Below are 26,610 nucleotides of genomic sequence, written 5' to 3'. Positions count from 1 at the left end.
ATGGTAGCTCAAGGCAGTTGCGCTGGAAATGACAAGGTATCCCAAAGCTGCCTATTTTTCCAAGAAATTCGGCGTCCTCACTCATCTCCGACTTACTGCGAATTATAGAGCTCGACGTAGCAACCCACATGCAGATCTGTTATGTCGGGATGGTATTTTTTACAACATAGTCCAGGATAAAATGGAAGATGTAGCGGCAAATCCATCCATATATATACAACCAGGAATCCTCGTACGAGAGAGTAAATTTCATTGTCCATGTCGCGCTTGATATGCATAACAATGTGGACAGCGGTGCCGCCGCCTTCTCAGCTGCCCTTCTTGGAGAGGAGACCCCTTATGTCTGGGCCTTACTCACCTCGATTTGCAAAAAGTATGAGGTAGGGAAATAAGGTAAAATATTAAAACTTCTCAATTTAAATTTTAATAGTATATTTTTACGGTATTTTAACCTCAAAATGTATTGTAGGTTATATGGAGGGCTGAATAAGGCGGGTATGACACCTACCCAACACCAAAGTGGGCGAAGAGGAGGAGCATGTCCGGGAAGGGCATGATGGCAACAATGGCCACGAAGGAGATGGTGGCGCTAATTTGTAATTTTTAGTTGATTATTTATTATTCTTTTGTTTAGATTGTTGGTTTGAACCAATTTGTATACATTTGGTTTGCTTGCTTTGATGAATTGATTGTTGAACGTAGTACAACCAGCTAATGTAGTTGGTTTAACATTTGGTTATTTAATGTATATATAGTTTTCAAGTATTGAATGATTATTGCTATTAAAGGTTTGTTGAAATGGTTTGCTTGTGTTTGCTGTTGGTAATGTACGTATTTCTGTACAACTAGTACCGATCGGATTCAAAAAACACCGATCATGTTCATACGAAAGATGACCGTCTTCTTAAAAATGTGTACAAGTTGGCCGTTCTGAAACGCAGTCACGGACCCGATAAAGTTGGTCGTTACTTATACCGAGCGAAATACTCATCGAGAAATTAGTCATAATAATCCGGAAAATGACTAACGAGCGGTCGGAACACAAGGTTGAAGTTGTCATTTTTTGTTAACGTGTTAGGCCACCTGTCAACGTCCCCGGGCTGATACTTGGCATTGACATGTCAGCTGGTGACTCATGACAAGTCATATGGGAGGTCCGGACACGAGTCATGCCAACGTGGCAGTATTCATAGTCATACAAAGTAAAATTTGACCAAAAAAGTAAATACCGACTAGGATTAATTCGATCATCGTTTACGGCTAGGACTTTAGTCGGTTGTTATTTGCTATAAATGATCGATATTGGCATTATAACTACCATTTTGACGGTCGGTAAAGGCCCTGTTTTTTGTAGTAATAATGGACCGAATAATTCATGAAAATAGCAGTTGGTTATACATGGGCGGATTTAATGAGTAACATAGGCCGATCAAGTATTGGGCATGGGACACGTATATTCTTAGTAAGACTATTATTCGAGTCGAGTTACTAGCGAGCAACCTTGAGCTTGAACTTGTTTAACTAAGTTTGGACCGGCTTGAGCAAAATATAACAGAACTTGACTAGAATTTGGCTCGAAACTCGAAAACTCGATCTAGTTTGCTTCGAACTTGAACTCGTTCAAGAATTTTACATTTAATTAAGTTTTAAATTTTATTTTTTTATTTATAAATTGCATTTTAATTGCATTTTATTAATTTTTATGTATTTACGTGTTTAGCTCGTGAGTTAACTTAAATTGACTCGTTTAAACTCGGCTCGTATAGCTCGCATGTAAACTCGACTCGTCTATTAAACGAGTTGAGTTCGGACACAGATTTAAATGAGCGGTTCGACTCGTTTAAAAATACCTGAACTCGAACTCGTTTATAAAATATCCGGCTCAGCTAGGCTCGAATTAGAGCTCTAATTCTTAACACATATAGAGCACAAATAACCAATAAATTAAGTGATACAAAAAATAAAACTAAACAGTAAAAGTCAATCATATCACTAATATTATTGCCCTAAACAATATCATTACCATGACTAATATTGTTATAGCAACTAGTTATACTTATTTTAAACGGAAAAGTTCTCATTTAACCAAAAAAATCGTTTTAACCGAAAAATTCAATCAACATCACTAATACATCTCTACATTCACGGTAACAAAATCTTCTAGAATTTTAAATGAATATATTAAAACATGATCAATGTAATATATAATATGAAAAACTCTAAATTACAATCACAACATATTTTATAAAATAGTAACATGATAAATAATCCGTCAAAATACCTGTCTGTTGTACTTGACGTGGATGCCATGTTAAAGTCACCTACGCATTGGACTCAATTTGATTGTCGATCATAAGTTAGAAATTAGAAAATACTGACCAAATATATCATTGGTTCAGTATTTACTTTAAAGTTACAATCGATTTTTTCTATCGGTAAATATTGTCGTCTGTTCCTTGTCGGCCGAACTTTTTTATGGAGTCTGAAAATCTCATATTTCTTATAGTTCAAGTGCGTCAGGTCGAGCATGAGATATTGATGACTAGTCTTCCGGTTAGAACTTGTGATGTAGATGATCTTATTTAGATAGTAAAGCTCAACGTCTCATTACATATATGATTGTATTGATCAAGAACTTAATTTTAAGCTGAAAAAATGTGTGTACATTGCCTAGAAGGAGACCATGGTTTAGTGTAATGAGGGTTGCTACTTGATTCAGATATGTGAGCTCTGATGATAAAATCTGAACTAAAAATTAGGGACAGCCATTATTAACAACCCTAATTAGATAGCAAAAAATCCTTCCAGATGGTATTAGGGTTTCTTCTTCTTCTATATATCTCTTTTTCCATCTTTTGCCTGCTCAATAAGAAACCCTAGCCCACTCAGATATTCATTGTATTTGTAGACTACTTATCTATCTAATATGTACACGTGTATTCTTATATTATTTTATTTTTTCATTTTCTAAATTTAATTTTTTGTCTTCAAATCTTTTTTCTTTCTTAACATCATTTCAATTTTATTTATTATACTTCGTAAAGTTATGCTTATTGTTATATTGTTTGATATAATTACTTGTAGTTTTATTTTAAATTGCATCCATTTGTCGGAGATATTATTATTATGGTATAGGTGAGTACTACAAATATCAACTCTCTTACTTTATACTATTTTGAATTTATATTTAATCTTTAGAGTTACTAAACTATTACTTTAGAATTGAAATACCGCATGTAAAGCGATATAATGAATGGAGAGGTCCCATAATTCAATCAGGAGACCAGATTTTTAATGCCTTCTAAATTACCTCTGTTTTATTTTAATTGTCCCTTAATTTTTTACACACATATCAAATGCATTGACCGCATAATATAAATTATCATTTTTTAAAAAAAAATTGTAAATAAAAAATTAAATTATATATTTTTATTCGGAAAAAGAAAATTTTGAACATTATTATTTTAATTATATGGTCAAAGCACGTGCAATAAAAATCAAGCTAAACTATTAAAAATAAACAGTGGAGTAATCATGTTTACCGTACAGGATTTTAATAATAGAAACAACCATAAAAATCAAGCTAAACTAATTGTGCATAAACCATAAAGGGCTTCAGCTATAAACGAGATGCGGTATCTTTCTCCGCGATTTCAGTAATAATATCATTTGTAAGGCACAACATAATTGTTGAGTGTGCCTTTTCTTTGAGACTGGTCATCGCATCGCTTCCAGAAGCAGCCGATTTCGTGTTCACCGGCGCCCAAAGCCCTTGTTGTTTTAACAAAACATGCATCTTGATCTGTCATAGACTGAAGCTGTTTTTCCCGCTAAATTTGTCAACCTTCACGTTAAACCACCAGACTCCCAGACATCTTTCACGTTAACTTCTCCTTTTGTTTTCTTATTGTCCTAGGCTGTGGAAATATAGGGCTATGACATTTTAATATACATTTTTACTTTAATTGTATGTGTATATTATGGTTGTCTCTTGTTGGACTCAAATAGATAAGATATGTACACATACTGGACACAACATGACAACGTAACAAGATGTATATTAAAAAATTTGAGATATTATACCAAATTAACATGCTCATATCACCAAACTGAGATCAAATTAATAGGGTTGGGAAATAAGAGGGAGGCCACGTTTGCAAGGAGGGATATATATTTGTAATGAAATGATAAATATATATTACGGGTATATATTATTTATGGTAATGGATTATTGGAATGAGTAAAGACCGACAACAAATTATAAATCATATATAATATATATTATATTAATAACAAAATAAAATAGTTAGAGTTCAGGTATTTTGAGTTGATTTGAAATTGACCCCATTTTTTCTTATATGCCCGGTTCAAAACCAAACTTGACCAGAATCTTAAAACATTCGACCAAAATTTGAAGTAAAATTAGTCAAAGATAAAATTGGACTAAACTTATTAATACAAACAAAGTACATACACTCGAACATAAAACAAGGATATAAAAGCAGAATATTAAAAACAAGTACATCTAAAGCATAACATCAAATAAATGGATATAAAATCTAGTTCTTTACCTAGATTATAACTAACGAGGTTCGTTTCCACCTTTTTCCATTATTCTTTTTATTTGCCTTGTGGAGATCAACAAAATATTTAGGTGTGAGATACGTATGTCGACCGTGCAGCCCCACATCTTAGATAGATATCCTAGTATCACCTTCATGGGTACCTTCCATTTATTTGGCACTCCATGTTGGCACTTCTGGTGGCCATAGTTGTTGTAACCAACATGCTGCCACTTCAAGTGGCCAGAGTTAAAATGATTCTGAAACCGACCTCGAAAATTTCCACACCCACGGTTTCGTCTGTAATTTCGTCCTCCTCTATGCCGTTTTTCATACTCATTCTTTTGGAATGACGTGTTATATATGTCAGATAACTGGATAGAGTATATGGGATGTATCTGATGATTTTTCAGCAACAAGAGGAAGGGATTTCAGCTCGTTATACTGCTGAAAAAATTACTTTATCATGTCTTCTGCTAAAGTTACTCACAATTTTTGTCACACTTAAATTAAATTGTTTGAATCTGAAACGGTGTTAACATACATAATTTGATATTTGTTTATGCAGCTAATCTGCACTAACAAGCTAATCTGCAATAACAGAAGATTACTCGCATTTGAAGGTTTTTTACTTAGACAACTGATTGTTGTTTATTTTGTATTGGCTTAAAGTCCACTTGTGTATGGCGGTATTTCTAGAGAGACGTAATATGGCATCTCATTGCTACCTAAGAGATGGCTTAGACTCTTTTGTGTGGTTGAACAGGATATGAGAGTATTTATATAAACAATGATATTTTTAAATTTTAATTTGTTTAATTATGTGGATTACTTGTTATTAAATTTTCATATATGAAATTGGTGTTAGTTTGCCCTATAATTGTATGTAGATAATGTGTGATCAGAAAAATTAATGATTCAGAAGTTAAAAAATGGCAAGAAACCTGAAAAAATTGCATATTGTTGATTTTAATATTTTCGGGTTATTTATTACTAAATTATGGGTTATTTACGACAGTTCTTCATAACATATTTCGTCGTAATGTACTAATTTTCATTTTTAAATTATATGTAGTTTCATTAATTCAAATCTTATTATAACAACAAACTCAACGTTATTATGTATCTATTGTTCAAAAAGACATGACTAATATTTTACATCAAAACTTTAATCGCGACACGATTGATGAATAATTTAACAAAAAATTAAATCAACAAAACTAAGTAATAGCATATTAAATTTTTATTGTTAGCTGAATTTGTGTTTTTATATAGTTTATGATTGCATAATTTATTTTGATAAAATATTCATTATGTATGTATAAATTTGCAATTGGTGCTAAAATAGCATTCTGTAGGTATGAATCTAGAAATTACAATGTATATACGATTTTGTTTATATAAAAACAATATAAATATGTGGTATATACGAATCAAAAAACGGGTAAAGTATTACATATAGAATTATAAGTCATATATGAATAAAAAAGAATAAAAATGGTATATTTAGAGCTATAGCAAGATTTAAAAAAGGGTGAAACCAAAAGTTCGTAAAACCGAAAAGAGGTGAAATCAAAATATCCATTAAAGATGATTTCCTTATTAATTAATAATAACATTGTTTAAAGGATTCCATTTTATTATTATAATAAAAAAATAAAAAAGAATTATACGAAAAATAGAAATATCGTAATTATTATATTATTCCAATCTATATTTTGTTAAAAAACAACATAGAACTCTACATGAAAGAGAACTATAGGGGTGAAACCAAAATAGTGCATAATCATACTAAGATGAAACCAAGTACCCTATCAAGAAATAATTTGGAGTTCTACAAAAATAAAATTGTAATCATATTACGGTTTGAACAATTTTATTATTTTCTAGTGGTAAAACCAAAATACAATTTTTTTATAATATTCATAACATTTTATTAAAATGCAATTCTACCAACAAATTAAAAATTTCTAAATTAAAAAATTTTAATTTAAACACATGGCCTATTTACTTGGTCGTGGTTTATATTTCTCGGAACCTATTTAGTTGAGCCAATTTATGAACTTATTTATTTTAAAATATAATTAAAAATAGGATTCAAACCTATAAAAATAATGAAAAAATTATGGCTTATAAAAAATTTAAAAATGAGTAAAAATAATACGTATATAATTATAAGTTATATAGGAATAAAAAGGGATAAAAATAATACACTTGGAGTTATAAAAGGTGAAACCAAAAGGTGGTGGACCTAAAAAATAAGTGAATATGTTTCATTTATTAATAAAGAAAAACGTATAAAAATAATACACATAGAATTATAAGTCATATAGGAGTCAAAAAGAATAAAAATATTACACCTAGAGTTACACCATGAATCATAGAAACAAAAAAACAAAAGGTGATAGAACCAATAAATAAGTGAAAACAAAGTATCACTTAAAAAAATTATTAATAAAGAAAAACGGGTAAAAATAATAAATATATATATATATATGAATCAAAAAGGATAACATTAATCCAATTAAAGTTAGAATTATAACATGAATCACGAAAAATGAAACTAAAAGGTGGTGGTACCAAAAAATAAGTGAAACCAAGTACACTTGAAAGGTGATTTTATTAATAAAGGTTATTAATTTCAAACAAGTCATAAAATGACCCCCTGTAAAACACAGATAAATCATATGGCATGTCAACAATTAATGGATTAAAGTAAAACAAACATAGCACAAAACTATGATGCAACAAGGAATGGATAAAAATAACTCAAACATAGCATAAACGAAGATGCTACAACAAATTAGGGTCTTTCACAAATATTTCTTTCACAAATATTGCACAAAAAATAACATACCATTTATACAACTACAATATCCACTTTCTGTAAAACCGAATAATAAAACTGGGCACACTGAATATCACAAGTCAATTTACTCATACTCTGGAGGTCATTTGGCTAAAAGGCGACTCGAAATCATAATGTACACATTTGATGTTATGTTGATTTATGTACAACCTGTTATAACTGACAACTTCTACCCCTATGATATATGGCCAACTTAAATGTGGAAAAGAACTAGCAAGAGATTACAACTCAAAGAATGATAACTACCATGTGGTGGCTGATTATACAGAAGCTTAATATCTAAACTGTCCCAAAAAAACGCCGAGAACTTTGTACAAATATGTTCCACTAGCTTAACTATCTTGAGGTGATTTGCGAGTTGCGAGGCTTCATACTTGCTCTTCGGACTACGTCCCATGCCTTTTGAGGGGCAACCACACCTTGTTGTAAAGCAAAAAATGACTCGTATCCGGGAGAGTCAAAAGCAAAACCAGTGTGCCTAGAGCTCTGTCCCGGTAGTTGAGCAAAAGCAAAGCTCCTTGCTTCCTCAGGCGTGAGCTGCGTGCCAACCTCCAGTAATGCTGAGGCAGCATTATCAGGTTCATGCCTGTGAATTTCCTGAACAATCTGATAGTCATAGGGGGAAAACCATCTCTGAACCCTGGAAGAAAGCAGAAATTTTAAATTATTAACTATACATACAGGTAATATACAAAACACAAAAACAAATATCATACGAAAAACAAGGACGTCAGCTATTACATAGTTTTGCAATTTCTAAACCAATGCAACAATCAAGAGGAAGAAGCAACAAATCATTACAATGTTAAACTAAGCCAGCGTAGCTAGAACATCACATCCAGTGGACAGGACACTATTGCTCGGCAAAAAACGAGATAAATGCCACAAATTTCTAATAACTCAAAACTAATGCTATATACATAGAGTACAAATTTTTATCTCATATGACAATAAACATATAAAGAAAACAGGACTTCTGTCTATACATGCATTACATTTTTCCTAAGGATAAAAGATCTCCAGAGATTTCCTATTTCTAATTAGAGATGCAAATGCATTGACTAGTAATTAAGGCCAATTACTGCACTAAACTAAAATGACATATGCAGTGGCCTCCAATTACATACAAGATTGGATGTGTTGACAAGTGCTTCGTAGGACACAGCACAGACTGAGGTTGTTTTGCAAGTTCAGCATTGCTAATAAAGGACTACTGCTCTTCGACAGTTAGACTTTTCTAGTCTCAAGAATAACAATTTAAACAACGAAAAGAAATTAAAACAGAAGTTTCCACAACAACAGACAGAAAATGTTTTTAAATTGAAAACTTGCTAACCAGTAAATGTGACAGAAATTTAAACAACCGTGCACCACTCTGCAAACAATATCTATACATAATTGCCCTAGTCCATCAGACGACTTAATGAACAAATACACAAAACTTGGTACTTCTGGAAACAGTATATGACACCTCGTATGGGAAGCAATCAATTATAAATGTCTCACCCCTGATATAAGAAGTCACCGAGTAGGGCAGCAATGGGAACAAGAAGAATTGTAAGATAAAAATAGAATGTACTCATCAACACAAAAATGGTGTAAAAGATGCCCTGCAAGTTGAAATGAGGAAATTAAGAAATGTTTATAAAACCAACAACCAAGCAAATTGTTAAATAGATTAATAACTTGTAGATTACCTTATCAGTGAAAAAGAATGAATACACAAAAATGAACAAGAACCATAACAAGATGCTTCCACCAACACTTATATGGTGCCACTTTGTAACTGTGTTGCACATCATCAGAAGACGCAAATTCACAGTAATCAATAGACAAGTGAAGGCCATAGTACTAGCATCCCATTGGCCAAGCATCTTCCCAGATGAATTTATACCTCCAGAACTCGATGTGGTTACAAAGTTGTATACGATTATTGACTGGTAAACTGAAAAGAAAGCAACAGTACCCAGCACTCTAAACTTAAAGAAAGTATTTTTTATCCCCTCCTTATATAATTCGGGATACTTCTTGGAAAGGGATGCACTGACATCCTAGAAGAAAAAAAAAGGGAAATTTGAAAATATCATTCGAATAACGTAATGATTCACTAGTTGAAAATAAAGAAAGCTTAACAAGTAGCATATGTACATCATAAAATTGTAAATCAATATTCGATGAGAAGCTATGTTACTCGGACTCGGCTAGAAGTGTCCGACATGGACACGTGTCCATGTATTGGACTTGGCAACATTTTGGAAAATATGCATGTTTTTGGCTTAATATAAGTGTCCGAGTCCGAGTGTCCACGTCCAAGTCCAAGTGTCGAGTGTCCGACACGGGTACTCGAAGGTAAAATGAAGAGTCCGAGTAACATAGATGAGAAGTAAAAATATATACCTTGTCTAGAAGTCCAACAAAGATAACAGGAAGAGATGTGAAAATAACATTATACAGAGTCTGAAACCAGTCATCATAAAATCTTTGACCAGAAAATCCAGTTTGAAATGTGAAATAAAATTGAGTCAATGTGAATGTGAGATTCTTGTAGAAGAAGTATGACACGACCTGCATTGAAAAATTTCAAGCATGCAAAGATTAATCTAAGATTACATAGAGATTGTGTGTTATCTGGAGGTATAAAAGTTACCTTGCATATTCTAAGATATGACCATCGCCCATGAACAAGAAGTAAATCTGTAAGAAAGCGAAACTGTGCAATGGCGAAATCACTAGCCATTACAGCTTGCATCCCTTCCATTCCACTGATTCCAACGCCAACATGAGCTGCTTGAATCATCCCTACGTCATTCGCACCATCACCAATACTGAGTGTGATTCTCTGTGCACCTTTTCTGACCAGTCTCGTCACCTGAGGGAAAAATATTTGTTTTTTAAATAAAATCATATAACTAAGAAAAGGATTACAAGCAGAAGGGTTATACCCCAAATTACAGCAAAAAAGACAAATTATAATTTATCATGCATCGCCTTAAAGATAGTAGCTCTCAGATTGGTGGCAAACCAACACATGGAGGTTAAAATATGCTTTTAAATAAGCTGAACAATTTAACATTCTGCTATTGTGATATTGTAGGTCAGTGAATCACAATTTTTAAGTGCATATATTTGGTATGTTAAACTAACATTAAGTTTGTTTTTCTGCATCATATGCTAATTTGTCTCGAGACAACTGATAATGAAATTATGAAAAAAAATAACTGTAACATTCTTTATAAATCTTAGATGTGCTATGCTCAAAGATTTAGACCTACAAACTTCACACTAAAAGCATTTGTATTATAAGGCTACGTTTGTTAAAAAGAATTATAATCTGGATACTATCTACTAAATCCTCTCATTTTTGCAAACTGGACCTTTACTATATGTCTATATCCCATGGACTTAAATTCATCTCTTTTAAGTTCATGTTACTGGGAATAATAAAAACTATCGAGAGGGTAGATTAGAGAAAAGGAGACCTGCGCTTTCTGTAGAGGAGAAACACGACAGCAAACTACTGCGCTACAGTTTAAACTCAAATTTAGTAGCATCGATCGCAAACTTGGGTCCAAAGCATACATCAAACATTTCCCATCAATTAAAAGAGATAACTTGGGCCCAGCTGTCGTCTGAAGGTGCTGTTTAGCCTCATCGTGACATTTTTTCAATTCATTTTTCACCGTCTCCCTGAGAAAACGCGCAATCTCCACTTGGTCACCCTGATATAATATTGCAACAGCGTTAAGTAATCGTTACAAATTAAAGAAACACGATATTTGATTTTAAATAGAAACAGAATCCTAGGATGAAAAATGATGCGTACTTTGTCCTCTATTTCTCGGATCTCGTCAGTTTCCGAACTGATAACAAACTGCCTCATGTCATTATTAATCAAATTGCAGGCTGAAACAGGAGGAGAAGAGAGTATTTAAAATATTATTCTACAATTTACTGTACACAGATTTTTGAAAGGAGACACCAGACTGCATGTATACCAACCATAAGCTATATTTATTGCTGTTTCCAACTTGTCTCCTGTTAGCACCCATATCTTAATTCCAGCCCTAGAAAGAGTTTCTATGCATGAAGGTACTCCTTCTTGAAGCTTGTCTTCTATTGCAGAGCAGCCAATCAAAGTCAAATCTTTTTCAATCAGTTCCCCAACCTGTTCAAATTTCAGATAATCACTAAAACCCAGCTACTTTCAGAAAGCATATTGGTAAAACAAAGTGATGCCTACAAAAATCTCAACGCTGGATTAAACTAGATTAATTGAGAATAGTAGGAAGATTAGAAACCTTCTGGATTTAGTTATATCAAAGTTGCACCTGCTTTCAACTAACCTTCCTAATTCCTAAAGAACATGCAGCAAAATTACATTCAACAAGACTAAAAGCAATTTTAAGGAATTCAATTATTTAATGATTAAAACAACTGAGAACAAGTCGGTTAACAAAACTAACGAACTACTAGCCAGGAACACCAACCAATACAACATCCTACAAGTACCTAATAATTTTAGCAAAATTCTTCAGTATGATTATTTACCAAGAACCTACATGTACCAGAAACTTTCAAGGAAGATTTTTATTATACACACCGTTAAACAACAAGAGATCATATTATTGTACTGTATAAGCTAAAATTAGCTAAATTTTACATAGAACAAAACCAAGCCTAACTCTAGTTCATTTATTGGGTATGACCCGCACTCCTACCTTAAAAATTTTATTTGAATTTGAATACTGGCTCATCAGACAAGTAGGGGAAAGGCTAGGGCAGGCTACTGCTAAGGAGAAATACAAGTAAAGATTTCCACATTACAATTCTAAGTTCTAACAGATATCTGCGGTATTGATTTGGTATATAAGTAACCAGAATTTGGATTTCAAATGCATCCCTCGCTTAAAATGCCTGAACAGTAAACAAATGCAGCTAATACCAAAACTGATTTAACTTAATTAAAGTATGGAAAGGAAGCATGTGTAGTATGCTTCACCAATGAAGTTTAATGTAGTATACACACAAATGAGTGAGTATTCCATCGGAATAATAAATCTAGTAATTGTTGAAATTTAAAATTGTTCAAACAAGTCCACAAAAAAAGTTTGTAACAGGATAAAAGTGACCACATTATCAGGATTAGTTCATTAATTCATCCTTCTCTATATATATATAATTTTGTATAATCTACAATAAGGAAGAATTACTGTCATTTCTAAGTACACAACAAACCTGCCCTATCTGAAACTGGCAAATGATCAGCTTAAATGCGAGGACACGAAATCAGCACATACCTCGTCCAATTTTTTCTCACGGTCTCGTAGGGAAGATTTTGCTTGAATAAACTTTTCATTCCAACTCTCATATGTGTCTGGATTTAAATCTCTGTAGGCCAGGCAAAGGGTCCGCAATCCTGCAGCCCCATATTGTTCCATGTGGTCTCTGGTTCTTTTTTTTACATCATTGTTCCCAACAGCTAATCGTTCATAGATTACTGTATCAGCACCCTGTAGGAACAAGTCAAGTAGAAAATTCATATAAAAATCGGATAGACTACTCTCAAATTACATTAGGGGTCTCAATGAGTTATTGCCTTGCAGTACAAAACAAGTCTTCCATCTGGATAACGGCATATAACTGACTGGCGCTTCCTTGTACTGGAAAGAAAATGATTTCTGATCAGTATAAGACTCGTAAATAATGAGCATGAAAGTACCGAATTTGCATCAGAAGAAAGGACTTACCTATTGAATTCAAGAACATTTAGAATCTCGTATGAAACATCTTGAATCTGTCCCATTCTTTCAACATGTGATTCACGAACAAAGATCTTAGTAGGTGTACGCCTGATAAAAAATACATACACCTGTTTAACACATCTTCGTGGTGAAATACCATCTATCCAGTAAAACTAAAAAGAATGATACATGCAACGATAATAATATATTCTAATTAATCATATACTTTATCTGGTAAGAACATTAATAAAACATTCATGCTGCTTCTGTAGATTAGCACTGTACATATTAGAATAATAAGGTAATGCCATGATGCTATTAAACGTAAGATAATTAACAAATATAAATATATGTAAACCGAACATAAGGTACACCGTACACCTTATCCTTTAACAAGATAGGATATTGTGGGAGGAGACGAGAGGCTATTATAAATGAAAATAGAAAATAAATATAATAAATGTAAACTAAACATAAGGCACACTCATTTTTTAACATGCATTTTCAAGTCCAATAAAAAGATAATGTGGGAGGAGATGAAAAAGATGTGATTATATGTTTTCTGTTTTTGACTTCTTTGAGAAGTATGGTGCAGAACAACCTGCACCTAATATCCTGATATCCCCTTCCATGGATGAAAAAAAGAATCACCTGTAAAAGAAGAAGCCAAAGTTCTTGGCTGCAGAAACCAAAGCAGCTTCATCAGGAGAAGCAGCTTGGTAACGAATTTTTTCTGGAGACTCTTCACCTTCAGGAAGTACAGTGTGACATATTGCGAGGCATCTAAAAAATTCCTACACAACAAAAGCTATTTCAGACAAATGGTCAAAATTAAGGCAACAGCATGTAAAATATTCATTATAGAGTCCAGGAATAAAGTAAAAACAAAAAAAAATTGTCATTTCTAAAAGAAAAGAATGTTAACTAGTCATATTAGTGAGCAGGCCAGTAAGAAATATTCTAAATGTACCAACAATATTTATATTTCATACAAAAAAAATAGCAATTTACATCTTTATCAGCTTTTACATTTATTTTAATGTTTTACAGTCTAATATGTCTGAATGAATAACAGAGCAATCTACCTTGCAAGCATCAGGATTAGGTTCATTCCTCCAAGCACCTCGCATAAGCCTCGCATCATCAAAGTTGAAACCCTTATCACGTATTGGGTTTGATGATTTCTGCCCCTGTGGGGTATTGCAGTAAGCTAATTAGGGATAACTAAAAAAAATCTACATTGACACAACCCTTTGCAGCTTGTGATACCTCTTCAAGAATTATGCCATTGCGCTGTGCTGCTCCCATCTCAATTTCGGTGACACCAGTTCCATACGTCTCCCCTCCAACAGAACATTTAAAGAACTCCATCATATTTCTTGTCAGTGTTCCTGTTTTATCTGAAAATATGTATTCCACCTGGAAAAACGAGCAGTTGTATTTAATTAGCAAGTCTTCTTAGAAAAAGTACTTAAACAAACATAGGGGATAAAAGACAATGTATCATTATCCTAACATATATTTTGGCAAGAAAAATACCGAAAAAAGAGAAGCAGAGTCGTGTTCAAATTTTATCCAAGACTGAATAATAATTTAATCAGAAAAATGTTTTAAACAGATAAACTCTGGTCAGAGCGTAAAAGCAAGAAGGCTGCGGAATTTCTTCACAAGCAATTTAACATAAACAGCTTACCTGTCCAAGTTCCTCACTAAGATATGATGTACGTTCTAAAGCTGGTTATTAAATACAATATATCTGTGTTTGTGTGTGTTATTTTTTAATCATTAAATAAAATTCCTTATGCTCTAATAATTTAATCTATTAATTTACTATATATATATATATATATTAAAGTTCTATGGAGTCCACCTTTTAATTGGAATCCTCGGAGTCCATCTATATTCTGTAAATAAAATATCTTCTAAAACGTGATATCTTGCAAAACATGTTTCACAAATATCATTACTTCAATAAAATCATGCAAATCTCATATATTTACAAGTACAATATGTATGTTCTGCAACATAAAATTTATGTTCTGCAACATGAACATTTATATTCTGCAAACTAAGCATGTTTTGTAGAATAATATATTTTGCAACGTTCTACTTGTAATATATATATATATATATATATATACTATAGGGTCTTATACATACACCCATCCATACATACACATACATATCCTTTATTTTGTACATACGATTGGTTTACGTTAAAAGCTGACTTTGATATAAAGCATAAACGGAATCTCTTAGTAAGGTATAAAGAGGAGAGTGAAAGTGGGTCAATTAACTGTTAATTGGTATACTATGGGAAGGATTGATGTAGGCAGTTGAGTTTGCCTCAGAATTGTTGGAGCTGGGGCTGGCAACCGAATAGCAAGAAGACTTTATTACTTCACATTATTGAAAAACACAAAACATCTTTTAACAATCCATATATCATTTTTTATACGATAAACACAAAACATTTGATATTGTCTCAAGCAATTCAGTATAAACAGCTTACTTGTCCAAGTTCCTCATTGAGATTTGACGTACGTGCTAAAGCTGGTGTGTTTGTTGGAGCATGGTACATGTGCAAGTCATTATTGATAAATTTGGAAGACTGGATAAATTTGATGGTCTGACAAAATGGAAGTAACTAAGTGGCTGAACCAAAGAATCATCCAATAGAACGCACATATAAAAGCATTCATCATCATACCTCAACAGTAACATAAAGGGAAATAGGGATGATTGGCGAATAAAGAGTGATCAGCGTAAATATACCCAATGCAAAAACCTGCAGAGCAATAACATATATAAGCTAAATGCTACGGGAAACACTAAGCAAATAAAATTAACATCCTGTAGAATGACTGTGTGTAGTAAAGATAAATAACTAGCCTTGAGCCTCTGATTCGGGTTGAACTGGTCCAGTTCACTTGGGTTTTTAGCCTTAAGATTTAAGTAGTAATCATCAAAACTCACAAATACAGCACTGCAGCATTTCATAAAGCAAAGAAGAAAAGGGTATAAAGATAAGTATCACATATAAACCAAGGAATACGATTATACTGATAACTAAAACTGGACGATAGAATAGCTAAATGTCAAACCTGCCTATGGCCCCTATAAGACACATACAGAAGAGAAGGCAAAAGAGAGCAAGAATAACTTTGTCGAGCTTCTTTTCTAGAGTACTTCTTTTGGAAGGAACATTCATGGAATTCATCATAACCTGTGCGCAATATCATAACCACGGAGTTTCTTAGCAAAAGATCAAATATACAATAACAAAGCCATAAACAGAATTGCAGGTAATTTAACATAAAAAACATTAAACGATGCAATGCTACAAAGTCTCGAATAATGGTGTAATTTTTATGATGCAAGACCTCATAGAGGTGAGATATCAAAGTATTGTAGGAGACAGAGAGAATCTTCCAGAAATCGCAAAATCATCATCTAGTTTTTAGGCAGAAGCAAACTTCCTTAATTTGTTGAGGTGCCTAGGCAGATAGAGCCCAAAACAGCTTGACCGCGTTAGTTAATAAACTCTTTGAAACAAGGAACAGAAAATTACTGCTAACACTACCTTATCCATACATGTATTTGTCATTGTCAAACATCAACATAACTAAAAATGCTTTGTAGACGCCTATGTGCCCGCTACCAAATTTTAACAAACAAAATTCTAACATACTTAGTACAAGAAACCAATTACCAATCACATCTTTGTTACGTCTTGAAGAAAAAACAATTATTATATAATGAGAAACACAAGAAAGCTGAAAAACCAAAGTTAGACAATCAACACAGTACAACACCTTCGTCTCTGGCCCAGTGAAAATGACACATCCGACTATGTACTGTGTGTTCCTCAGACTGCATCCCTGGAAACCATGTGGAGCAATAGTGAGTAAAAAAATGTTACTTGCGTGCTTTTTAGTTCAAAAGGGAGACGCCTACTATTAAACAGAATTGTCACGCCTGCTACAGGAACTTTGACATGTACTTAGGCATGTCAAAATACAAATTCATATGAACAAAAAATTAAAGATCGCATTATAACAAAAGCAGCAGAAAGATAAACAGCTGTAGAAATACACCTGGCTTACTATATGCTAGCTTGCACGCATTCTATCTTAGTATCTATTAGTTTGGCAAGGATATAGTCATCTAATACCCTTATACCCGCTCATATAAATATGAATTTGCCCTATTTTGTCGTAAAACTCTCAAAAATATTTTATTCACACTTTCAAATCTAACATAACGCGCCAGGACTGGGCTCTTATGGTCATCTAGGTGATAATACGTAACTAGTAGTAGAGGAGATGAATTTGCCTTATTTTGTCGTATAACTCTCAAAAATATTTCAGCCACAATTTCAAATCTACCATAACGCGCCAGGACCGGCTCTTATGGTCATCTTGGTGATAAGACGTAACTAGTAGTACAGGAGAGTCCGAGTAAGTGTGTAATGTGTATGCAGGAGTGTGTTTGGTATTCATAATTTACCCTCAATAGAATCTGATTTGGACTGAGAGGTAATGTTTGCTTCTGTACAATCAGATTTCCGGTGAAAGTGTATAACGAGTTGTTAGGTTGCTCACACTGTACTTCGCCTGCAATTCAATTAAAAAAGAAAACATAAACTCAACGATTATAAAGGAGACAGTAGACAAGATTAGAACGTGATTTCATGCCTAAATTTTTGTTCTACTAAAAAAGGGGCTAAGGTGTGGGTGCAACTCCACAAACAACTAAATAGATAGTTGACCATTAGGAGAAGAACCTTTGAATTCCGAGACCTTCTCTGGAGTCACAAAGTCCCACGTTTTTTCCAATGCTTTTCTGATCTTCAGATTTGTTTCACCGTCCAAATTTGCAGTCTTCAAAGAAAAAATTAACAATATAGTTTAAAATTTTAAAGGTGTCGATATCAACTCTCAAATGACCATGATAGTCTACTATTTAGCTCTATTTAGACTTCACAAAAAATAAAGTTGCAGAGCACGTGTATAGTAGAAACCTCAGTGTAGCAAACACCATCTGGGTTTGTGGTAGCAAGGAATAGCAAATCAGCAGGAAAAAAGCCGTCCTGCTTAACCTGGGACAAACAGAACATTCCGTTATTGCAACAGTGCTACAAAGAACCCATGCAGGACAAAGAAATTAACATGTTAATAATAGGGAAGAAAACAATCCACTGGCGCATTGGAGCATTTGTCACAACTCACAACTACTAACAAATATATTTTAGGAATAAAGTACCTACATGAACAATGACATAATTTAAATTAACAAGTTTATAAAGTACTTATAAAACCTACAAGAACTAGTAAAGAGATTATATTTACCAAAATTTTATGTCCTACAAATTCAAAATCTTGACAAACATTATTTTCAATAATAAACTCATAAGACCAAGTGGGTATACATATCCTTCTTCTTACCTGCAGAAGCATGTCCATGCATTTAATACTTAATCACATATTTAAACAGACTCTTCATAACTTGGCTCAAGGGCAGCCACGTCTGGGATATCGAATTTTTTTTAAGCGCAAACAACAAAACAAAGCATTATTCCACAAAATTTGGTCGACACACATTAGGCTAGTGATATATTAAACTATATGTAGTTTCATGGTTTTGCTCAAGTGCAGACTCCAGATAATCAAAATCCCTTCTTCCTAAGTGTTAACCAAGGAACGGTTTTGTGAAGTCAATTGTAATTGTGTTACAAATAAACACATATTTGATTTATCTGAGTTGTCAAAGAACAGATCTTCTGTACCTAGCAGAATTTCTGATATATACAGTTACACTCAAAACAAAATGATGCATGTCATTACTAACTTCTAAAAAAACATTAATTTTGAAGTCTTTTGTATTTTACACATCAGTTCGGAGTATAAAAGGCTGCCAAATTAGGAAAAATACATAACTGACTGAAATATAATACAACACAATGCACAAACGCAGCATGCAGACAACTGAACTTGATAAATACACACCACAGTTCAATTTATGGGAAAGAGGCAATTTGAAACACTTAGTTGTAGAAACAAGTAATGACGAATAGAACATGAATATGTAAAAGTTATAAATTTTATGATGGCCACATACTCTGACTATGTCTCCAACTTGTAGTTTCTTCCAAGGCGTAGATTCCCACTTCTGATCTTGTAACAAATCTATAGCAGAATTATTTATTGACTTGTCATTTTGAAGACGTTTCTGTTACAAGGGACACAAAGAACCAGTACATGGGTAAACAAAAAATCACAAACTCAAACAAAATGGGCTGTATGTTTTCCTACAAAGATGAAACATGGTTAAAACAATTTTAATACATTAGGGAATGATGAACTGCAAGTTATATAACCCCGTTTTCAATAATAAGAAGGGAAATAATTTATATAACGATCTATCAATCTGTGAAGTATGAACTAGCATTCCTTACCCAGTCCTCAAAAGCCTCCTTAATAAGAGAGACTATAAGCACAATAGCCAATGGAGCAACGTTTGTATAAGGACTGACAGGGCTGCAATAAACATAAATTTCTTTAGGAGTAGATGTGAATAAGTTGATTCAATCATAACAAATTTTAGATAAATTTCAAGTACCGACTCTTGATTAATGTTCATTCTAAAAGAAAAAAGTGCAGCACGTAACGAGGGACTGAGTAAAGCAAGAAGTATTGACTAGAAAATGGGATATGTATGGAGGCTTTTAGTTTGTTTGTTTAATCAGTGACATATAGTGATGCAAAAGGCTGACTGAAGAGTGGTCAACTGTAAGAAAAATTGTAACTAGAATAATGAAACATTGTTTCAATCAAAACTATCAGCAACAAATTAGAAGAATGTTCATAGCATCTCAACTCGAAAATTTACTTTCACATCAAGGGCTTCCTGCTTTAATACAAGATTCAGAGAAGCACCCAAGATACCTCCGACAGTAATCACATAAAATGTTTTCTTTTTCCTTTCAAGCAAAAATGATAATGTCATCAGCAGGGTGGAAGTTATCACATGTTAAAGAGCATGAACTGCAAATTGACCCATCAGCCTATGCATGTGAGTCTGCCAGAAAACCCAACCCGAATATACACTTTATGCACCATTTAACAATCCAATAGCTGCTAAGTTTTTTGACATTGAGACAACATATGTGATCAACTTGGCCGGTTAGTAAGTACGGACTTGCAACATGCATCATAACTTGAGCAATGCTGTTAAAGTTGATTCTAAAATTTCAATTAAACATCTCTGGCTTAAATTTGCATATTTACCTGACAGGTGTAAAAGATAACAAGGAGATCATAAGAAAGTAGCAGTTAGCCAGCCTCCTGAACTGCCATTGTAAACAGAAACGAACTAAGAAGGCAGAAAAACAAGTACAAGAATACAAATAATTAATATTGTAAGCTATAGTCTCATGCTGAAACTGTATACAAGACCAATTTTTGTGCACGTAAATAAATATTATCAGGTTAGAATTCACAAAAATTACACCATTGAATTAGTGGATAACAGCATAGTTGGTAAAATATTGGAGCACATTAAGACTTCAGGAAGAAAACAGCATAATGACAGCATTACATTATTCTAGTTCTATAGTTACTTCAGGAAGAAAATTAAGTAAATCACCTGTTCATACAACCCCTTCGGAAGAAATGTCAATAAATTGTATTTTGTCGTTGATATGGAATTCCCCTGAAACATTTGATAGATATCACTTATCAGACAAGATCATATTTACAACAGCGTGTTCCAAATCATTAACTTGTTTCATTATGAAGTTGATTGATCAGTATAAGCTTTTTATTCAGATTTCATTCTTTATGATTAAAGTAGGAAATTGATTAGCATACTGAAGAATCTTGCAGGCTAACCCACAATTTTTTGGGAGGAGCCAATACTATATTCTCACGACTCTGATTGGAGGAACTGTTAATTCAGGAAATTTCACATGGAGATACTTGAGACAAGTTAAATCTGGAAGGATAAAAATGACTCTCGATGATCAAACATCATAAACACTTGGGAAATAATAAATTATAGAGGAGCTTCCAAGTAGACTATATATTCAATGACGGAATAAAATTAAACGTGCGTCTGCAATGACTAACAAATTGACTAGGATCTTATTTACCTTTCTAAGCATGTGATGCTGGATAATTTAGTTGTTCATAATAGTTCTGAAAGAAATTAGGCTAACGTCTAGATTTAAATGCTATTTAATTTGAACTCATTGTTCTCTGCTACTAAATGTTTCTGGCATCTGCCTTGCTTCTGTTCCTAGTGCTCAGGAGCAATGTTTAACATAATTCAATTCCTTATAAAGTAGTTTGCGAATACTTTTGCAATGACTAACATATTACCTAGAATCTTATTTAAGTCTCTAAGCATCAAATGGTAGATAATGTTGTTGTTTAGATAGTTTTATAAGGATTAGGGCCCAGTATCTAAATCTAATTGCTGTATAATTTGAACTCTTTCATATCTGCCACGATTTCGCCTCGATTAGCCTTGGCAGACGCTCGACTTGAACATAGGTAGGGATACTCGGAAACTTATTTTACGAAAAAAGAGACATGTAAAATTTCCAAAATATGGTCAAGTCTAACACTAGGAATCATATCCTTGTAGGAAACAACCAGACAAGTCCCGTTAACAAAGATCACAAGTGAATCTTGTTAAAGAATAATATAAAGAATAATATGTATAGTTTATGAAACAATACATTAAGAAGACAGATTCAAGGGGATTAATCACACCAAATATCCACCCGTAACCACAAAAGAAAGAAAAGGTGATGTATTGAACGTATTTATAATCTTGGGTCCATATTGGCTTATATATTATTTAATATTTACGAGAAGACGATCTTTATTTTATATTTAAATAGAACAATATTAAATTTGCAATCCAATAATCTATTGTCTAAAATGTTTTCATCAAAATCCTATTACAATACGCGAATTCCTCTTGGTTGATAATTATCAAAATTTTAAATTAGAATCATAGTAATAGATTATTCTTTTGTCTATAATTTTTACATTATAAACCCTATTAGAACTCTAAATAATATATAACTTCATTAAACGAAAACTATTCAAAAACTTTTACTATACATACATACATATGTTACCGATCTTAATCTTAATTCTTAGTTTCTTATATATGCATAAAACATAATAAAACTATTGTAACCTCCACATTTTTATAATGGTGCATTAGTAGAAACTCTATATTGAACAAAGTTTACACAAATAAGCAAGTTCATCGTGACAACTTAACTGCTCAATTTTAATTAATTCTTTCAATTGGCATTTAAAATTCAAAAACCAATTCAGTGTTCTAAATACAACTAAAAAAATACTAAAATTTGCTCATAACTCGTCCTTAACAATATCAAACATCATATAAAGAGTATTTTTTTTATTTTTTATTTTTTTTGGTAAATATATAAAGAGTATTTAGAATAAACATCATAGGAATACTGCTAAAGAAGCTTGATTTTAATTCTTGTACATATATGCATAGTTGTTAACACGTCACTTAGGCGGAAAGGCGATAAAAATTGATTAGAAGTCTCAACTGTCTACAATTTAATATGTTAAGCGAATTAGACGGCACCAAGGCGAGTTAGACGGTGCATACACCCTGAAGTTTTTACATACACCAAACCGCAGTGATGGATGCTTACAGTGAATCAGGTAAAATTGTCAAGGCTCGTGAGCTTCTTGGTAAAATATTCAATCGAGGGGCAAAACCATCTGTGGTCACATTCAATAATTTGATGAATGGATTTTGTATGCCAGGGATGCTAAAAGATGGGGAGAGATTATTAAAATGGATGTTGGAGAAAATAGTACTCCCTAACACTACCACCTACAATTCTCTCTTGAAGGAGTATTGCATTTGAAACAATATCCGTTCTGCAACTGTAATGTACAAGGGTTTGAGTAACCAGGGAGTGCGCCAAATAAAATCACTTAACATATATTACTAAGAGGGCATTCTAAAAAAACAATATAAGCTATGACAATCAGCACTTTTATTATGCAGAGAACTCGATACCTAACATTCCTAACAAAGTATATGTGACTGTAATTTAATTCATAAAAACATATTTCCTTCTCATTTCGATTTTATAGTTCTCATAATCTCACTTGCCATATAAATTTCAAAAAAAAAAATTATAAAATATCAAATCAAACAGCTAAAATTTGATCAAACATTACCTACATAAGTATTCAAAATAAATTGCACTACATATTTGTAAAAGGAGCTTGATCTCAAATTCTTATAGATGCACAGTTACAGTGTTACACAAACACACTTACAATAATAAAAGCTCTCATTACCACCACTTACCCCGACAATCAAGTACTAAACTCAATATGTAACAAAGTATATGCAACTGCAATTAAATTCACTACAATACCTTTACTTCTCAATTTGATTCACTTCTCCTACTCTTTCACTTACGAAACAATTTATAAAGCACATTCTATTTTCTAAAATACCTAATCTGATAACTTAATCAACTACATTTTGCTTGTAACTTGCACTTATCGGTGTCAATATATATAAATATATATACAGGGAAGTGATCAAATAGAAACAAGCCTTAAAATGAAAACTAGAAACTAATCAAAATCATTAGATCAGTCTGATCTAATGGCTCCCTATAGGTACCACAAAGAATTAAAAATCACCCTGCATTTTTAATTAGATTTTTCCCGTCAAACGGTGAATATTTTTAAAATCTTACTTCACTGTATTTTTCTCCATCTCCCAACGATCCATTTGCATACCATATGTTCAATATTTCGAGACGATTTAGAATTTTTTTTATCTTAATTTCTAGTTTTCATTATAAGGGGTTCCTAGTGGAGTAAGACCTATTCAGAATAAACTGCACTGCGCTTGCCTCGAAAGGAGCTTGACCTTAACTCTCATACATACGCAGTTAGACTCACACACACACATAACATGCTACAATAAACGCCGCTTACAATTGCATACTAATCTAGATAACTAACAAAATCTAGATAACTAACAAGGTGTATGTAACTGCAATTGAATTCACGATAATAGCTTTACTTCTCATTCGGTTTTAGTTACTTCACGTACTCTAACTTTCCAAACAAATTTAAAAAGCAGAATCAATTCTCAAAAATAACTTAAGGGACAATTAAACTCAACTACAGTTTGCCTATAACTTGCACTTGTTAATATCAAGCATCACGTATGTATACTTATCCAGATATGCTGCCGTAAAAGGAGCTTGATCTTAGTAACTATGCATACGCAGTACGACACACACACACGACATAATATAAGCTCTGATAAAATCCAGGTAAGATTATAATCTATTACTAAACTCGACATCGAACAAAGTGAATGTAACTTCAATTGAATTCACCACAATACCTTCAGTTCTAATTTCGATCTAATTTACATCTCGTACTCTTTCACTTACTAAACAAATCTTAAAACCACATTTCAATTTGCTAAATCTAATCAAACACCTAAACTCAACTACAACTTTCTTATAACTTGCACTTGTCAATATCAAACATCATACATACAAGTATCCTGAAAATGCAAATGTTGCATCGCATTTCCGTGAAAGGACCTTGATCTTTTTATTTGTACATACACAGTTACACACACAACATCAAATTGAAAAAACTTATACCGAACTCAATACCTACCAAGATTTATGGTAACTGTAATTGATTTCATCGTAATTGATTTCATCGTAATTGATTTCATCGTAATAGCTTTACTTCTCGTGATAATTTTATTCACTTCACTTACAATTACATACTAAACTCGAAACCTAATAAAGTATATGCAACTCCAATTAAATTCACAACAATACCTCAACTCCTCATTTTGATCTTATTCACTTCTCGTTATAATTGACTTCATTACAACAGTTTTACTTCTTAATTTAGTACTCCCCTTTCTCTAATATTAAGGCACCAAGGCTTTTATTTACTTCACTTACAATTACGTACTAAACTCGACACCTAACCGTATGCAACTCCAACTGAATTCACTGCAATACCTGAACTCCACATTTCGATCTTATTCACTTCTCGTACTCTTTCACTCTCCAAACAAATCACAAAACGAAAATTTAATCCCCTAAATTACATAATCAAAACACGTAATCTCAACTACAATTTTTCAGCAACCTGCATTTATCAATATCAGACATCTACACAAGTATCCAGAATAAGCTGCATCGCACATTTGCAATTGCACCACACAGAGAACATTATAAAAACTCCGATAACAATTACCCAGTAACTCGATACCAAAAAATTACGTCCTAAAATCGACACCTAACAAACTGTAAGTTCAGCACTTCAATTAACCGCAAAACCTAACTCCTCATTCCGATCTTATTCACTTCTCGTACTCTTTCACTCTCCAAACAATTTACAAAACCACAATTCAATTCACTAAATCACTTAATCAAACAACTTAACTCAACTAAAATTCATTCACAACTTGCACTAACACAAATCAAACATCAAATACAAAGGAAGGGGGAGAGAGAGAGAGAGACATGGAGAGAGAGGGAGAGGGAGAGAGAGAGGGAGGAGAGAGAGAGGGAGGAGAGAGAGAGGGGGAGCGAGAGAGAGAGAGAGGGAGAGGGAGGAGAGAGAGAGAGAGAGAGATGGGAGAGAGAGAGAGAGAGAGATGGGAGAGAGAGAGAGAGAGCGGGAGAGAGAGAGAGAGAGAGTCGTTACCTTGAAATGAGCGAGAGAGTTGCCATCCCGATCGTTAACAAACACAGTACGATTACCAGGAGCCTGAGGAGTAACTCGACCGAGTTGAATCGTCCGAGAAGCAGTCAAATTATTGTATCCAGCGCCGTTTCGTGATCTAGTGTTTCTCCAACCGGCCATACTGCACTTTAATCGCCGGAGGAAGTGAAAATATTAACGATTTAAACAGAGAAATAAACGAGTTTGCGAGTCTCGGGATTCACGCCGGTTGATTATTTGACTAGTTTTCTGGTTTTGTCAAAGCAACCAGATGTTTTAAGAACGATTACAGAAGTAGTGCTGGTTTGTATTTATTTTTTTCGTCGATTTGGAATGAGTGTTGTTGATTAGTTTTTGTTTAGACCCTTTGGTTTTGTTTTGTTTGCGGTTATTTTCACGCGGTAAGTGGTACGATGACTGGGGACCGTGTTTTTACTTGCTCGGTCACAGGCTCGTACAATTCACGCACACGATTTAAATATACCGGTGGAGTTGGGGGTTCAAAAAATCCGTCAAACCGTGAATCCGGACCGGATCATGTCAATCCGAACCAAGAAAAATTGAAACTGCTAAAATCGTTTTTAATGGTTCGGTTAACCGGACCGTTGACGCATAAATAGTTTGGTTATGGTTTCCAATAAATT

The 26,610-nt window shown here is 33.2% G+C and overlaps 1 protein-coding gene across 2 annotated transcripts; it reads right to left on the bottom strand.

Annotated features, from left to right (window-relative positions):
* Positions 1-7,477: 7,477 nt before the first annotated feature.
* LOC141705668 (phospholipid-transporting ATPase 3-like) lies at positions 7,478-26,317 on the bottom strand. Of its 2 annotated transcripts, none has more exons than XM_074508558.1 (27): positions 25,949-26,317; positions 20,820-20,885; positions 20,462-20,523; positions 19,630-19,711; positions 19,293-19,403; positions 18,196-18,273; positions 17,959-18,055; positions 17,682-17,788; positions 16,988-17,053; positions 16,277-16,398; positions 16,065-16,158; positions 15,883-15,960; positions 15,685-15,801; positions 14,442-14,591; positions 14,258-14,362; positions 13,824-13,966; positions 13,179-13,280; positions 13,028-13,091; positions 12,729-12,941; positions 11,431-11,596; positions 11,255-11,334; positions 10,911-11,150; positions 10,079-10,300; positions 9,829-9,996; positions 9,129-9,482; positions 8,938-9,041; positions 7,478-8,071 (listed from the first exon to the last, which is right to left on the bottom strand). In XM_074508558.1, the coding sequence occupies exons 1-27, from the start codon at positions 26,105-26,107 to the stop codon at positions 7,768-7,770; spliced, it is 3,654 nt and encodes a 1,217-aa protein (XP_074364659.1). In that variant the 5' UTR covers positions 26,108-26,317; the 3' UTR covers positions 7,478-7,767. The 2 variants fall into 2 exon arrangements, with proteins under 2 accessions (XP_074364659.1, XP_074364660.1); XM_074508559.1 differs by having other exon boundaries at positions 20,462-20,518; positions 25,949-25,969.
* Between the last annotated feature and the right edge of the window lie 293 nt (positions 26,318-26,610).

Source organism: Apium graveolens, unplaced genomic scaffold (assembly GCF_009905375.1).
Source record: "Apium graveolens cultivar Ventura unplaced genomic scaffold, ASM990537v1 ctg9213, whole genome shotgun sequence".
Lineage (NCBI taxonomy): Eukaryota > Viridiplantae > Streptophyta > Magnoliopsida > Apiales > Apiaceae > Apium > Apium graveolens.
The sequence above is the reverse complement of the archived record's forward strand: the minus strand, read 5'-3'. Positions and strand labels throughout refer to the sequence as shown.